Source organism: Leopardus geoffroyi, chromosome D3, assembly GCF_018350155.1.
Source record: "Leopardus geoffroyi isolate Oge1 chromosome D3, O.geoffroyi_Oge1_pat1.0, whole genome shotgun sequence".
NCBI lineage: Eukaryota > Metazoa > Chordata > Mammalia > Carnivora > Felidae > Leopardus > Leopardus geoffroyi.
Window position 1 is genome coordinate 30,336,417 of NC_059339.1, and position 18,136 is coordinate 30,354,552.

Consider the following 18,136-nt stretch of genomic DNA (forward strand, 5'->3'; position numbering starts at 1 on the left):
TATGATATAGCACACTAACACTCGACCAAAGAAGGCTGAGCTAGAGTGGCTATATGAATACCAGACAAAACAGTTTCAAAACAAAAAACTATTACCAGCAATAAACAGGCCATTGTATAATCATAAAAGGGTCAATTAATAGCAATCTTAAATGTTCATGGATCTGTTAATAGCTTCAAAGTACCTGAAGCAAAAATTGATAGAACTGAAGAGAGAAATAGGCAAATTCACAATTATAGTCTGATATTTCAGTAGGCACAACATCAGCAAGGACACAGTAGACTTGACCACCACTATTCTTCCCAAGGATCCATGGAACACTTACCAAAAAAGACTATACTCTGGGTCATAAAATAAATCTTAATAAAAGGAAGAAGTCAAGAGGCCTGAAGTCATAAAAGTGTGTCCCCTGACCACAAAGCAATCAAATCAGAAATCAAGAACAAAAATATCTCTGGAAAACACTCAACTATTTGCGAACTACAGAACACATCGAAATATCCCCTGGGTCAAAGAACTAATGAAAAGAGAAAAAAATTAGAAACGATTCTGAACTGAATGAAAATGAAACCACAGTAGAATTTGTAGAGTCCTGCTTTAGTAGCACTCACATGAAGACTGATGGCACTGAATGTATACATTAAAAAAGAGGAGGAAGTGCGATGCTCCTTGCTGCCTTTGTGGCTCCTCCCCTGCTTCCCAGGCGCCCCTCCCCACCCTGCTCCTGTGGCAGTTGGAGAGCTAGAACTTTGTTCACCTGCCCACAGAGCTGGCTTTCAGCCTGGTGGGGGCGGGGTGCACCACCTGCCCGGGATTGAAGGTGGGGGAGTAGCTCCAGGAGGCGACCACCCTACCCTGAGGTGGGCAGGGGCCATACCCCCGCCCCCTGCTCCCCCAGCGCCCGCCAACCGCCCACCCACCCCCGGCCCCACGCCCCCCCCATGCCACTCCCCACCCCGGCCACCCCACCCCCGCCAACCCCCGCCAACCCCCGCCCCCGCCAACCCTCGCCCCCGCCCCTCCAGCCACCTCCCCCCCCCCCGCCACCCACCCCCACCACCGCCGCCCCCCACTCTCCCGCCACCCCCCACCCCCCTGCCACCCCCCCCACTCGCGCCAACCCCCGCCCCCACCAACCCCCGCCCCCACCACCACAGCAACCTCGCCCACGCCGCACTGCACCGCCCCACCCCCGCCACCCCTGACCCTCCCGCCACCCACCACCCCCGCCACCCCCACCGCCCGCGACCTCCCTGCCCTAACCAACCCCTGACCTTGCCACCGCTCTCCTCCGCCCCCACCACACCCCCTCCCCCAATGCCCCCGGCCCCCCACCACCCCACCCGCGCCAACCCCCGCCCTTGCAACCCCCTGCCACCCCGCCCCCGCCGCGCACCGCCCCCCCACACCCCCGCCCCCTCCCCCCTTCTGCTGGAGCTGGAGGCGGCGACAGTGGCGGAGGCATGGGCCCTTCTGGAAGGGAGAGCCCAGTGTCTGTGCACCTGTCTCCCCTCCCTTCCTCTCCACCCCTGCCATGGGTTTTGTGTTCTAGCTCCCCATCTTTTTCTGATTATCTACATCATCACCCTTCTTCCGGCCAGCCTCGTTTCCCAGCTTCTTGCCACAGTTTCTCTCACTTATGCCTCAGTTACTCAGGCTCTTTTTACCCTAATCCTGCCAGAGACTTCGCACAACCAGCAGCATTTAATAGTCTCTTTCATGGGATGACCCCGTCCTTCCCCTCTCCCCACATCCTACTCAGGGCTGATGGCAGCCAGAAATCCTTCCTATTGCGTTTACCGGCCCTCACACGTTGGCCCTGACGCTTGGCGCAGATCAAGTCCACCACGCCCACGCTGCGAAGGGCCCCTAGGAGAGCCACTTGTCCCATGGTGGTATTGGACAAGATGTTCTCTGTTTTCCTGGGGTTGTTTATTTTAGTCTGAATATTTGTTACTCTCCACCGCTATACTTTACAAAGGTATGTTCTGGTTGCATGACGAGGAGTTAGACATGAGCCAGAGACCCTTTGCAGGTAAGGAGAAGACTTCGACATTTAGGATTAAAGGAAGAAAGGAGAAACAGAATGTTAAGAAGGTTAGATTTCTCAAAGTATTTTGATATCTTTTGTGATCTGAGGAAGTGCAGATTACTGACCCTACACAGATTGACACTTTGGGAGAAAATTTCATGATGCTTGATTCGCTCTTGGAGTAACGTAAACACAAGTTCTCAAACCTGCATATTCTCTCAGCTGGAACCAGCTGTATATCTGAATGTTCACTTCCATCAGAACGTGTATAAGAGAAAGAATGGGAGTCTGGTTCAACAAAAATGACTACGTTCGGGACCTGAAAAGGGTCATTCTGGTTCCTAATAGTGTATATGGCCATTTTAGTGGGCACAGATCGGGATTTTTACAGTTTACTTGGAGTATCCAGCACTGCAAGCAGTAGAGAAATAAGACAAGCTTTCACGAAATTGGCATTGAAGCTATATCTTGATTAAAAAAAAACAAAACATAAAAAAACATGAATAACCCTGGGCGCCTGGGTGGCTCAATCAGTTGAGCGTCCACCTTCCGCTCACTCGGGTCATGATCTCACAGGTCGTGGGTTGGAGCCCTGCGTCGGGCTCTGTGCTGATGCCTTGGAGCCAGGGGCCTGCTTTGGATTCTGGGTCTCCCTCTCTGTCTGCCCCAGCCCACTTGCATTCCGTCTCTGTCTGTCTCACAAGTAAATAAACATTTAAAAAATAATAAATAAATAAATAAATAAATAAATAAATCCACCAAACAAACAAATGAATAACCCTAGAGTACGGAGTGGTTTTTCAAAAAAAATAGAGTATATGAGGTACTCCAAGATGAAGATCTGTGGGAAAAGTATGACAAATATGGAGAAAAGGGACTTGCAGATAACCCAGAAAATGGCCCGTATGAAAGCTGGGATTATGGTTGTTATGATTTTGGTATTTATGACGATGATCCTGAAAGCAGAACATTGGATAGAAGAGAACTGGATGCTGCTGTTAATTCTGGAGAACTGTGGTTTGTGAACTTGTACTCCCCAGGATGTTCACACTGCCATGAATTAGCTCCCACATGGAGAGACTGTGCTAAAGAAGTAGATGGATTACTTCGAATTGGTGCTGTTAAGTGTGGTGATGATAGAATGCTTTGCCGAATGAAAGGAGTCAACGGATCTCCCAGCCTCTTCCTTTTCAGGTCTGGAACGGCCACAGTGAAATATCACGGTGACAGATCAAAGGAAAGTTTGGTGAGTTTAGCCATGCAGCGTGTTAGAAGCACAGTGACGGAATTATGGACAGGAAATTTTGTTCACTCCATAGAAACTGCTTTTGCTGCTGGTGTTGGCCGGCTGATCACTTTTTGTTGCCAAGGAGGAGGTTGTTTAACTTCATAGACACGACTCAGGCTCAGGGGCGTGTTGGGTAGTGTTGTTAATGTAGGATGGATGGACTGTGCCACCCAGGACAAACTTTGTAAAACTTTGGTTTTATGACAAGTACTACTGCCTATTTTCCTCCTGGCGCCACATTAAATAACAGAGAGAAAAGCAGCGTTTTGTTCCTTAAGTCATTGGATGCTAGAGAAATATATTTGGAAATCGTGCATAGTCTTCCAGATTTTGAACTGCTTTCGGCAAATACACTAACGGGTCGATTGGCTCGTCATTGGTGGCTCTTACTGTTTACTTTTGGAAAACATGAAAATTCAAATGATCCTGAGTTGAAGAAACTCAAAACTCTACTCCAAAGTGAACATATTCAAGTTGGCAAGGCTGACTGTGCCTCTGCACCAGACATCTGTAGTAATCGCTCTGTATTTCGGCCATGTAGGGCAGTATTTAAAGGACAAGGAACCAAAGAATATGAAATTCATCACGGAAAGAAGATTCTATATGATATCCTGGCCTTTGCCAAAGAAAGTGGTAATTCTCATGTTGCCACGCCTGGACCTCAAAATTTTCCTGCCGCTGACAAGGAACCGTGGCTTGTTGATTTGTTTGTGCCATGTTGTCCACCACGTCGAGCTTTATTGCCAGAGTTACGCAAAGCATCAAAGCATGTGTGTGGTCAGCTTACGTTTGGTACACTAGATTGTACGGTTCACGAGGGACCCTGTAACACATAAAACATTCAGGCGGATCCAACAACAGTGGTATTGAACCAATCCAAGGTTCATGAATATGGAAGACATCACTCTGCTGAACAACAGATCTTGGAATTCATAGAGGATCTTAGGACTCCTTCAGTGATCTCCCTGAGGCCCACCACTTTCAATGAACTAGTTAAACAAAGAAAACATGATGAAGTCTGGATGGTTGACTTCTACTCCCCATGGTGTCATCCATGTCAAGTCCTAATGCCAGAATGGAAAAGAATGGCCCGGACACTAACTGGACAGTTACTGTGGGCAGTATAGACTGCCAACAGTATCGTTCTTTTTGTGCCCAAGAAAACACTCAGGAATACCCTGAGATAAGATTTTCCCCCCCACACCAAATAAAGCTTTTAAGTATCACAGTTACAATGGTTAGAAGAGAGATTAGGGGTCTAGGATTTCTGCCTCAAGCATCCACAGATCTAATGCCTCAGGCTTTCGATGAAAAAGTTATGCAAGGGAAAAATCACTGGGGGATTGAATTCTATGCTCCTTGGTGTGGACCTTGCCAAAATTTTGCTCCCGAGTTTGAGCTCTTGGCTAGGATGATGAAAGGAAAAGTGAAAGCTAGAAAAGTCGACTGTCAGGCTTACACTCAAGCATGCCAGAAAGCTGGCATCAGAGCCTATCCGACTGTTAAATGTTATCCTTACGAAAAAGCAAAGAGAAACATTTGGGGAGAGCAAATAGATGCCAGAGATGCAAAAGCGATCGCTGCCTTAATATATGAAAAACTGAAAAATCTGCACACTCATGGAAAGAGAGATAAGGATGAACTTTAATGATGTGAACATGAAGAAAAAAGAGAAAAGGAATTCTAACACATGGCATCAGAGGATCATCTTTGTAGGATGTTGCTACATTCTGGGTCGGAATAAAGGAACATTTTCTCAGAAATGTAATCGCACCGTCTGAATTCTGTACAACATTGGTAGAAATGAAGGGTCTGCAAGCTTTTTCTGTAAAAGGCCAAACTGTAAATATTTTAGGCTTTGTAGACCATGTACATTTGTCACATAGTGCTTTGTTTTTGCTTTGTTTACAACCCTTTCAAAAGTCTGAAAACTTTTCTTGGCTCAGGGCCATACACAAACAGGCCAAGCCACATTCAGTCCATGGGCCACAGATTGCTAAGCCCTGGAAATGATACTAAACCTGCCTGGCTCAAGCAGGAACCTACTCTGTCATGTACATACATGCCCAGGGTCTATTCCTTAAAGCTTTGTGGCTGGCCTGAAAGGAAATAACTTGGTATTTAGTTACCTGTCTTAAAAATTGTGTGAAATGGCCACCATGTGGCCAGGAGATACCTGATTTTCATGCTGTATTTTAGTGAAGAGATTTTCTTCTTTTTTCTTTCTAAAGGTTGAAGAACTATTTTTAATTTTTCACAATTAAGAAAAATTTTGGTAAAATAACTCCAATAGATTTCTACAGCATCTGGAAGAAGAAGGAGAAGAAAGAAGAAGAAGAAGAAGAAGAAGAAGAAGAAGAAGAAGAAGAAGAAGAAGGAGGAGGAGGAGGAGAAGGAGGAGGAGAATGGGAGGGGGACAAAGAAGGAGGGGAAGAAGAAGGAGAAGAAGAAGAGGAAGAAGAAGAAGAGGATGAGGAAGAAGAGAGGTCTGTTGGTTCCATCTTTAGAAACTAGAAAAAGAAAACAAATTAAAGCCAAACCAAGCAGACAAAAGGAAAAATATAACTCAAAGACAAAATCACATGAAAGAAAGCAGAAAAATGATAGAGAATCATCGATGAAACTAAATGCTTTCAGGGGGTAAAAAAAGGGATAAATTTCTACCAAGCCTGATCCTGAAATGAAGAGAAACAAAGGAAATATTAACAATATATCAGAAATTAGTAATGTGCCATTACTAGAGATTCACAGATACTAAAAAAATGAGAAAGTAATATTATGAACTTTATATAATTAATTTGACAACTCAGATGCAGTGGGTAAATCCCACGGAAGACAGAAATTAGCAAAGCTCAATCAAGAATAAGGGGTACCTGGCTGGCTCAGTTGGTAGAGCATGTGACTCTTGATCTCTGGATTGTGATTTCAAGCCCCATGTTGGGTGTAAAGATCGCTTAAAAATAAAATAAAGTAAAATGAAATGAAATGAAATGAAGTAAAATAAAAAATGAAATAAAGGAAAAACAAAGAATAGATTGCTACCTAACTCTATATCTATAAAAGAAACTAAAGTCTTAGTTAAAGATCTTTCCACACAAAACAATTTCAGGGCCAAGTGGCTACTCTGGTAAATTCAACCAACATTTTAGGAACAGATGTCATCTATTCTACACAAAGTCTCCCCCAAAAAAGGAGAGGAGAAATATTTCTCCCCCCATTCTATAATGCTAGCATTACCTGACACCAAAACTAGACAAAGATACTATAAGAAAGAAAATTCTGTCATAAGCATGGGAGCAAAATTTCTGAAGAAACCATCCACAAACCAAATCTAACACTACATCAAAGAGGGGGTGAGTCAACATGACAGAGAAGTAGGGGGACGTGAAATTACCGCGTCCCTCAAACACAGCAGTGAGGCAAGAAGACGTGGAAATCTAGGAATCCAGGCTACAGAGTGACATAAACATCTCCAGGGGCCCAGGGGGACAACTTGCCAGGTCATGGAGATTTTTAATCTATTTTTTCTGCACCTCTTCTGTATCTCCTTCTTCTTTATTTTCCCCCCTCTCTCTCTCTCTCTGTCTCTCTGTCTCTCTGTCTTTCTCTCTCTCTATCTCTTTTCCCTCCTTGGATTAAGTTGTATAGTATCTCTGATTCTCTGCCTGGTTAATTTTTTGTCTTCTTCTCTTTTCCCTTGCCCCTGTCATTTCTCCCTTTGTATGGGATAAGACATCTTCCATCACCGCCCCCCCCCCCCCACTGTTTAAATTCGTTTCCAAGGTTACATTATGAACAAATCTAAGCACACCTAGTGGAATGGCCAACCCACCAATAGGAGTAGGGAAATAAAGCAACCAGAGTCACAACAACAGAGAGCATGAAACACACTCCAAAAAATACCTGTTGAAGGGCCAGGCCCTGGACAGCATATGACCCCTTTTTAAAATAGTAGTGCTCTCAGGTGCAGGACACATGACGACTAGGAAAACACATAAAGTGCTGAACACTGATGAAATGGAAGAATTCTCCTCAAAAGAAACTCCAGGAAGAAATGACAGCTAGAGAACTGCTCAAAACAGATATAAACAATAAATATACCGGTTCAAGAATTTAGAATAATAGTTGTAAGATTAACAGCTGAGCTTACAAAAAAAGCATAGAAGACAGGAGAGAATCTATTGCTGCAGGGATCAAGGAACTGAGAAATAGTCACAACAATGAAGAAATATTGTAAATAAGATGCAAAATAAACTAGATGCAGTAATAGCAAGGATGGAGGAAACAGAGGGGAGAATAAGTGACATAGAAGATGAAATTATGGAAAATGATGAAGCCAAGAAAAGGGGTGATAAGAAAATATCAGACCATGAGGGGAGTATTAGAAAACTAAGTCATTCAATGAAATGTAATAATATCCATATCATCAAAGTTCCAGCATAAGAGAGAGAGAAAAGGGCAGAAGGTTTACTTGAACAAATTATAGGTGACAACTTCCTTAATCTGGAGAAGGAAGCAGACATCCAAATCCAGCAGGCACAGACAACTCCCTTCAGATTCAACAGGAATAGGTCTTCTCCACAGCATATCATAGTGAAACTGGCAAGTTACAAAGAGAAAGAGAATACTGAAAGCAGCAAGGGACAAACGAGCCTTAACCTACAAGGGTAGACACATATGGGTAGTAGCAGACCTGTCCACTGAAACTTGGCAGGCCAGGAGGGGATGGTAGGAGAAAGTCCATGTGCTGAATAGGAAAATATGTAGCTAAGAATCCTTTCTCCAGCAAGGCTGTCATTCAGAATAGGAGAGATAAGCTTTCCCAGAACAACAAAAACTAAAAGGGCTCATGACCACTAAACCAGCCCTGCAGGAGATCCTCAGGAAGACTATGTGAATGGAATGTTGCCAAGTCTACAAAGGACCAGAAACATCACCACGAGCATGAAACCTACAGACAACACAATGACACTAAATCCATATCTTTAAATAATCACTCTGAATGTGAATGGACTAAATGCCCCTATCGAAACACACAGGGTATCGGGATGGATTAAAAACAACAACAACAAAATCCATCTATATGCTGTCTACAAGAGACTTATTTTAGACATGAGGACACCATTAGATTGAAGGTTAGGGGATGGAGTACCATGTATTATGCTACTGGAAGTCAAAAGAAAGCTGGAGTAGCCATACGTAGATGAGATTTCAAACTACAGACTCTAACAAGAGATGAAGAAGGGCAATATGTCATAGTTAAGGGATCTATCCATCGAGAAGAGCTAACAACTGTAAATGTTGGTGGCCCCAACTAGAGACCCCACAAATATATACATCGATTAATCACAAACATAAGCAATCTTATTGATAATCATATGGAAATTGTAGGTGACTTTAATACTCCCTTGCAACAACGGACAGATCATCTAGGCAGAAAATCAATAAAGAAACAAAAGCTTTGAATGATACACTGGACCAGAGGGATTTGACAGATCTATTCAGAACTTTTCATCCAACAGCAGCAGAATACACATTCTTCTCGAGTACACGGGGAACATTCTCCAAAACAGATCACACAGTGGGTCACAAAACAGCCCTCAATAAATATAAAAGAACTGAGATCATACCATGCATATTTTCAGATCACAACACTATGAAACTTGAAATCAAACAAAAGAAAAAGTTTGGAAAGCTTCTGAATGCATGGAGGTTAAAGAACATCCTATTGGAGAAAGAATGGGTCAACCGGACGATGAAAAGAGAAATTAAAAAAAATATGGAGGCAAACGAAAATGAAAACATGACAGTCCAAACCCTTTGGGATGCAGCAAAGGCAGCCCTACAAGGAAAACACATTGCAATCCAGGCATTTCTCAAGAAATAAGAACAATCCAAAATACAAAAGCGAACCTCACACCTAAAGAAACTAGAAGAAGAGCAAAGAAACCCTACAGCCATTAGAAGAAATAATAAAGATTAGAGCAGAAATATACACCATAGAATCCAAAAAGGAAAAAAACAAAAACAAAAAACAAAACGCAAAACACAAAACAGTACAACAGATCGGTGAATCTAAGAGCTGCTTTTTTTTTTAACGAATAAATAAACTTGATAACCCCCTAGCCAGCTTTCTCAGAAAGAAATGAGAATCCAAAGAGATGAAATCATGAATGAAAGAGGAGAGAGCACAATCAACACCACAGAAATTCAATTATTAGAGAATACTACGAAAATTTATAGGCCAACAAACTGGACAACCTGGAAGAAATGGAAAAAGACCCAGACAACCACACACTACCCAAACTCAAATGGGAAGAAATAGAAAATTTGAACAGACCCATAACCAGTGAAGAAATTCAATCAGTTATCAAAAATCTCCCAACAAATAGGAGTCCTGGGCCAGAAGTCTTCCCAGGGGAATTCTACAAGACATTGAAAGCAGAGTGAATACCTATACTTTTCAAGCTGTTGAACAAAGAAATGGAAGAAGAGCTTCCGGACTCATTCTGTGAAGCTAGCATTACCTTGATTCCCAAAACAGATAGAGACCCCACTAAAAAGGGGAATGACAGGCCAATGTTCCTGATGAACATGGATGCCAAAATTCTTAACAAGATACTAGCAAATCCAATTCGTCAGTGTATGAAAGAATTCTTCACCATGATCAAGTGGGATTCATTCCTGGGCTACAGGGCTGGTTCAATATTCACAAATCAATCAAAATGATACATCACATTAATAGAAGAAAGGATACGATCATCCATATGATCCTGTCAATAAATGCAGAAAAAAAAAAAAAAAACATTTGACAAACTATGGCATCCTTTGTTAAGAAAAACTTTCAAGAAAGTTGGGATAGAAGGAACATACCTTAATATCATAAAAGCCATATATGAGAAGCTCGCTGCTAATAGCATCCTCAATGGGGAGAAACAGAGAACTTCCTGCCCCCCCCCACCAGAGATAAGGAACATGAAAGGGATGTCCACTCTCACCAGTGTTGTTTACCATAGTGTTGGAAGTCCTAGCCTCAGCATCACAACAAAATGAAATAAAACTCATCCAAATTGGCAAAGAAGAAGTTACACTTTCACTTTTCGCAGATGACATGATACTCTACATGGAAAACCCGAAAGACTCCACCAAAAAGCTGCTTGAACTGATACATGAATTCAGCAAAGTCACAGGATACAAAAATCAACACACAGAAATTGATTGCACTTCTATATACTAATAATGAAGCCACAGAAAGAGAAATCAAGAAACTGAGCTCATTTACAATTACACCAAGAGCCATAAAATACCTAGGAATCAACCTAACCAAAGATATAAGATATAAAGATTTTTAGCCTGAAAACTATAGAAAAGATATCAAAGAAATTGAAGAAGACACAAAGAAATGGAAAAACATTCCATGCTCACAGACTGGAAGTAGAAATATTATGAAAATGTCGATACGACCCAAAGCAATCTACACATTCAATGCAATCCCAATCAACATTGCACTGGCACTCTTCTCAGAGCTAGAACAAACAATCCTAAACTTTGTATGGAACCACAAAAGATCCCAGATAGCCAAAGTAATGTTGAAAAAGAAAACCAAAGCTGGAGGCGTCACAATCGCAGACTTTAGCCTCTACTACAAAGCTGCAATCATCAAGAGAGTATACTATCGGCACAAAAAGAGACACAAAGGCGAATGGAATAGAATAGAGAGTCCAGAAATGGACCCACAAATGTATGGCCAACTAAACCTTGGCAAAGCAGGAAAGAGTATCCAATGGAAAAAAGATAGGCTCTTTAGCAACTGGTGCTGGGAGAGCTGGACAGCACCATGCGGAAGAATGAAACTGGACCAGTTTCTTACACCTTACATAAACTCAAAATGGATGAAAGACCTCAATGTGAGAGAGGAAACCATCAAAACCCTAGAGGAGAACACAGGCCACAACCTCTTTGACCTTGGCCACAGCAACTTCTACTCAACACATCTCTGAAGGCAAGGGACATAAAAGCAAAATTGGACTATTGGGACCTCATCAAGGTAAAAAGCTTCTGCACTGCAAAGGAAACAACCCACAAAATTAAAAGGCACCAATGGAACGGGAGAAGATATTTGCAAATGACATAAAGGATTAGCATCCATACTCTATAAAGAATTTGCCAAACTCAACACCTGAAAAACAAATAATCCAGGGAAGAAATGGGCAGAAGACATGAATAGACACTTTTCCAAAGAAGACATCCAGATGGCCAACAGGCACATGAAAGGATGTTCAAGGTCGCTCATCATCAGGGAAATACAAATCAAAACCACATTGAGATACCACCTCACACCGGTCAGAGTCGATAAAATTAACAACACAGGAAACAACAGATGTTGGTGAGGCAGTGCAGAAATGGGAACTCTCTTGCACTGTCGGTGAGAATGCACGGTTGGTGCAGCTGCTCTGGAAAACAGTGTGGAGGTTGGTTCCTCAAAAAATTAAAATAGAATTACCCTACAACCCAGGAATTGCACTACTAGGCATTTACCCAAGGGATACAGGAGTGCTGATTCATAGGGGCACATGTACCCCAACGTACATATAGTGTAGCAGCACTATCAACAATTGCCATATTAAGGAAAGAGACCAAATGTCCACCAACTGATGAATGGGTAAAGAAGATATGGTTTATATATACGATGGCTATTACTTGGCAGTGAGAAAGAATGAAATTGTGCCATTTGCAACAACATGGATGGAATTGGAGGGTAGTATGTGAAGTGAAATAAGGCAGTCAGAGAAAAACAGATATCATGTTTTCACTCATATGTGGATTTTGAGAAACGTAACAGAAGAACATGGGGGAACAGAAGAGGGAAAAATCATTTCAGACAGGGAGGCAAACCATGAGAAACTTTTAAATGCAGAGAACAAACTGAAGGTTCATGGAGGGGTGGGGGAAAGGGGAGAATGGGTGATGGGCATTGAGGAGGGCACTTGTTGGGATGAGCACTGGGTGTTGTATGTAAGTAATGAATCTTGGGAATATACTCCCAAAGCCAAGAGCACAATATATACACTGTATGTTAGCTAACTTGACAATAAATTATATTTAATTAATTAATTAATTAAACTATAGTCGTGTGTGTGTGGGGGGGGGGGTGGTGGAATCTAACAATACACTAAGGGATAATTTGTTATGACCAAATGGTGTTTATCCAAGAAATGCAGAGTTGGTTTAAGATTTGAAAACCAATTAGTGTTATTCACCATATTAACAAACTTTAAAAAAGGAAAATTATATGATCATCTCCGTAGGTAAAATAAGTCCCTTGTCAAAATTCAACATCCCATTCCAGATAAAAACTTTCAGCAATCCTGGAATACAAGGGAACTTCAATATGATTTAAAACAAAACAAAACAAAACAAAACAAAACAAGTCATGATAACTCTACAGCTAACGTTACACGTAATGGTAAAAAACTGAATGCATTTCCTAAAAGATCAGGAAGAAGACAAGTAGGACATTCACTGAATGACTTCTTCTCTTCAGCACTATACTAGCAGTTCTAGCCAACGCAATCAAACAAGAAAAAGCAACAAAGGACATCCAAATAGAAAATGAAGTGAAACTGTCTCTATAGCAATGACATGGTCACAAAATAGAAGCTGGCAAACCCCCACCTGTGGGCCACGTTACTTGTTTTGGTAAATTAAATTTTATCAAAATACAGCCATGTCCATTAATGTATGCAGTATCTATTGACTGCCCTTATAGTACAATGGCAAAGCTGTTTAGTTGTGACAGAGAATGTATCGGTTACAAGTCTACAATATTTACCATTGTTAGTAAGATAGTAATTAAAAATGAATTTTAATGAACTTTGCTTATGTAGAAAATCTGACAGAATTAGGAAAAATGCTACTAGAATTAATGAATTTATAGCGGCACATGGATGACTCATTCGGTTGAGTGTCTCTTGATTTCAGCTCAGGCTATGATCCCAGAGTCATGGGATGGAGCCCTTTGTCAGGCTAGCACTGAGCATGGAGACTGCTTAAGATTCTCCCTGTCTCTCTCTCTCTCTCTCTCTCTCTCTCTCTCTCTGCCCCTCTCCCCTTCTCATGTACTCTCTCTAAAATTAAATATATGTATACATATAAATTTATCAAGGTTGGAAGATACAGAATCATTACACAAAAATTAACTATATTTCTATATACTAGCTATAAAGAATCAAAAATTAAAATTTCAGGGCACCTGGGTGCCTCAGTTGGTTAAGCGCTGGGCTCTGGCTCAGGTCATGATCTCAACGTTGGTGAGTTCAAGCCCCATGTCGGCTCTGTACTGACAGCTTGGAGCCTGGAGCCTGCCTCCGATTCTGTCTCCCTCTCTCTCTGCCCCTCCCCAACTCATGCTCTGTCTCACTCTCAAGTGTAAACATTACAAAAAAAATTTAAATCTAAGATATATTATTTACAACTGCACTGAAAATAAAAAATAATCACAGTTAATATCATAAAAGACAGAAAGACCTATACATTAAAAACTACAAAATATTACTGAGAAAATTTTAAAAGACCTATATCAAGGGAGAGATATATCCTCTGTTCAGGGGTTAAAAAATTCAATATTGTCAAGAAGTCAGTTCTCCCCAAATAAATCTGTAGATTCAACATAATCTAAACTTCATTTCCAGAAGACCACCAGAGTTGGGGTTTTGTTTGTTTGTTTGTTTTTTCAGAAACTGACAAACTGATTCTAAAATTCACGTGGAAATGCAAAGGATCCAGTGTAGCAAAAGAACACTGAAAAGAACCAAGCAGGACGACTAACACTATGTGATTTCAAAACTTCTTATAAACTGGCAGTGATTAAAACAGCATAATATTGGTACAAAGATGGCCAAAGAGATCAATGAGACAGAATAGAGCCCATAAATAAACCCACACATATATGGCCAACTGATTATGACAAAGGAGCAATGGCATAAAGTGGAGAAAACACAGCCTTTTCAATAAATGGTGCTGGAACAACTGGATATCCATATGCAAAAGAATGAACTTGTATCCATACTTTATATCATAAAAAAAGAATATAAAATGGGTCATAGATCTAAATGTGAGACCTACAACTGTAACACTTCTAAAAGAAAGCATGAGAGAAAAACTTTGTGACCTTGTGCTAGGCAAAGATTTCTTAGATATGAAAACCAAAAGCAACAATCATACAAGAACAAATGAATGCGTAAACTGGACTTCACCAAAAAGAAAAACTGCTCTTCAAAAACACTGTTGAGAGAACGAAAAGTCACAGACTGGGAGAAGAAAAACCTTGCAAAAAAAAAAAAAAAAAAAAAAAGAGAGAGAGAGCGGTGATAATGGAACTGTATCTAGCTCTTTCCACCATCTTTCTGTGCCACCATCATGATGCATGTGAATGTCGTGGCAGATGCTCCCCAAAGCATAACAATACTGAGAAGAGAAGCAAACGCCAGGTTCTTACTAGGCCGTGCTCCACAGACATTGTCCACTTTCTAACTGTGATGATGAAGCATGGTTACACTGGTGAATTTAAAATCATTGATGATCACAGAGTTGGGAAAATTGTTGTGAACCTCACAGGCAGGTTAAGCAAGCATGGAGTGACTGGCCCCAGAACTGATGATGGACAATGCAAAGATCTAGAAAAATGGCAGAATAATCTGCTCAGTTTGGTTTCATTATACCGACCACCTCAGCTACAGTCATGGACCATGAAGAAGCAAGATGAAAACACACAGAAGGGGAAATCCTGGGATTCTTTTTCTAGGGATGTAATACGTATGTGCAAATAAAATGCTTCAATGGAAAACAAAAACAAAAACAACCACAAAAAGACAAAAAGAAAACAAAATAAGAAGGAACTGTGTCTAGAATATACAAAGAATTTTGAAAACTCAACAAGTAAGAAAACAAACAAATTTCTAAAATAAAAAAAAGATTTGGACAATTCAAAGAAGATATACAGATGGCCAGCAAGCATGTGAAAATATGGTCAACATCGTCAGTTATTAGCAAAATGTATATTCAAACCATAATGATATATAAAATATCCATCCGAATGGCTAGGATTTAAAAAGCTGACAATACTAAGTGTTCATGAATATGTATGTAGGAATTGGTGCTCTCACAGACTGCTGGTGGGAATGGAAAACGGTATAACTCCTTTAGAAAACGATTTGGCAGCTTCATAATAAGGGAATAGAAAGGGACATGAGATTTTTCAGGGTGATGAATATGTTAACTGTCTGGATTGCGGTTATCGTTTCATACGTGTAAACATATGTCAAAACTATCAAATGACACACTTCATATATGTGCAGTTTACCTAACCAAATCTGTTGGAAACGACAAGCTCTTTCACAGGAAGAAACGTCTAAAACAGTGGATAAGACACAGACGGAAAGAAGGATGTCAAACAATACAAGATGAAGCCAGAGGGCCGTGGCCTTTAACCTAATAGCAATGAGAAGTAACAGCTAAGATTTAAGCAAGGAGGTAACATGATGAAATACACATTTTTTTAAGTATATAATAATTATGGTTGCAGTGCAGACCAAGGTCCTGGGAGGTTGAACGGCAGGGAAAACGGTCCTGAGGTTATTTCAGTCATCTAGGAGAAAAATAATGACCTGACCTGGGTGAAGGCACAGAAGAGAAGCAGAGTTAACAAACATGTTAGATGTGCCATTCCCACTAAGAAAGGTACAGCAGAAATGATGACTCTTTGGCTGAGAGGATACAATAGTTCTCCTTTTATTTTAATATAAAACATATTTCTGAGATGAGCAGCTCTACAATACAGCAGCGTTCTATGGTGCAGTACTAGGCAAGGTGTGCACATATGACTACAGCCATATACGTAAAAAGGCTTCCTACCTTTACAATCCATGCCAAGTTGTTCAATCAGCAACATGAAATGCTTAGAGTAAGGCAACTCACAATCCTCTGAGGCTGTTTCAGATGACTGAGTGAAGTCGACAAGGTCATCCATAGAAGTAATTTCCTTTTTGACCTACAAATAAAGAATACCATTTCAAAACGTCCCCCAAATATTTATAAAATATTCAAGGTGTAGAGAAGCGATAAATACCCATCTTTTTATAAAAGCAAAAACAGGGGCACCTGAGTGGCTCAGTCGGTTGCGCATCCGACTCCATCGTGGCTCAGGTCATGACCTCAGGGTTCCTGAGTTTGAGTCCCATGTTGACCTCCACAATGTCAGCATGGAGCCTGCTTGGGATTCTCTCTCCCCCTCTCCCCCTGCCCCTCCCCCACTTGTGCGTGCTCTCTCTCAAAATACATTTTAAAAATAAGTGAATAAACATTTAAAAGCGAAAGCACAGAGACTTTTTAAAAGAACGGATTTTTATCAAAAAGACACCGTTATCAATAGCTAGTATTTCTAAGTAACTTTTTTCACAGCAAATGTCTCTACAACAAAGGAAGATTTTCTACTTTTTCACTACATCTTTCATAAAGTATTTTTTTACCACTCAACAATATCTTTAATAAATATTTATCAAAATAATATAATAAAATAAAAATAAAATAAATAAATAAAATAAAATTACATTGTCTATTTCTCTTACCTTGTCCTTCTTCTTAGAAATTTTCTTTGCAGGTCTGAAAAAACCCAACAATTCTTTTCAGGCAAATATCAAGTACTTAAAATACAAAGAATATTTAAACCTATTGTTTCTGATATAAAATCTCTGCATTTGAAACTAATTTTCGACAAAGGGGATTAAACAATAGAGTAGCATTAAACAGCATAGAAAATTTACTACTACTAATATTAACAAAGGATTAGACGTATCCAGTTGTAATATATGTGCTGCTGAAGTGAGAACAACAAAGTACTAAATTTAGATAAAAACTAACAAAAGCAAAGGAAAATTCTAATGCGACTTGCATTATTTGATAGGCATGATACCATGGTTTTGTTCTTGTCATGTTTACTAAAAATAAGCTTTTCCTAGCACTAAAACCTACTTGGAAAGTGCAAGTTAAGTCCCTATATGAAAGGACCCCTTTTGAACAATCGTGATATTAACGTGTTGAAGACTCACTGTGCAACTACTCTCTAGGCATTACTATGAGCACGTTACATGTCTTCAAGGTATTTGAAGCCCCACAACAATCTTATGAAGTAGGTTATTATAGTAGGTATTTTACACAGGAAGAAAATGAGGCACACAAAGTCGAAGTGACTTGCCCAAGAAGCCCTAATCGCTGGCCAAGAACAGACCCTGAATTCAAACCCAGGAATGTGCCTTCAAAGCATGTGTTTCATAACATGTGGTTAAAGTAATACTTAAGTGTTTCTACCTAATATAACAGCAAATGAATCTACATTATTATTCTATTTCTAGCCATAGCTGTACATAACAGTTTCTGAATCTTACACTTCTTTTAAGAGACTTTATACCTAGGCAATATTGGAAATCTACTTTCAATAAACTACAGATTTGCTTCTTCTAGAGAAGTTCATCACCAGGCATTCATTCGTTCATTCAACTGTTTATTCCCACATTCAACACATACTTATTGAACATATACTCTGTGTCAATGACGCTGCTGGTACAGGAAGCATGGTTTTTGTAATTTAGAGCTTTCCAGTCCAAAAGGAATAATCTGTGATGGGTTACTAGTTTATTTTCCAATTGTAAATAAACAAAATCTTCCCCTTTCCCCAGAACGTAAATAAATATTAACTTGATATAACCAGATACTTTCAAGTCCCTAAAAAAATCATAGCTATTCATGACGCTATCAAAGGC

The 18,136-nt window shown here is 40.4% G+C and overlaps 2 protein-coding genes and 2 pseudogenes across 14 annotated transcripts in view; 3 read left to right on the top strand and 1 right to left on the bottom strand.

Annotated features, from left to right (window-relative positions):
- The window catches only part of LOC123588119 (ankyrin repeat domain-containing protein 26-like), a 289,757-nt gene that overhangs the window by 249,106 nt on the left and 22,515 nt on the right, over window positions 1-18,136 (top strand). The window lies entirely within an intron of this gene.
- The window catches only part of LOC123588114 (ankyrin repeat domain-containing protein 26-like), a 116,030-nt gene that overhangs the window by 41,635 nt on the left and 56,259 nt on the right, over window positions 1-18,136 (bottom strand). For all 13 annotated transcript variants that reach the window (XM_045458414.1, XM_045458412.1, XM_045458409.1 and 10 more), the window contains 2 exons: window positions 16,946-16,979; window positions 16,233-16,368 (listed from right to left, as the gene is read on the bottom strand). In XM_045458414.1, coding sequence (XP_045314370.1) covers window positions 16,233-16,368; window positions 16,946-16,979 — 170 coding nt within the window. The remainder of the gene's footprint in view (window positions 1-16,232; window positions 16,369-16,945; window positions 16,980-18,136) is intronic.
- LOC123588116 lies at window positions 2,313-4,992 on the top strand (annotated as a pseudogene).
- LOC123588120 lies at window positions 13,835-15,165 on the top strand (annotated as a pseudogene).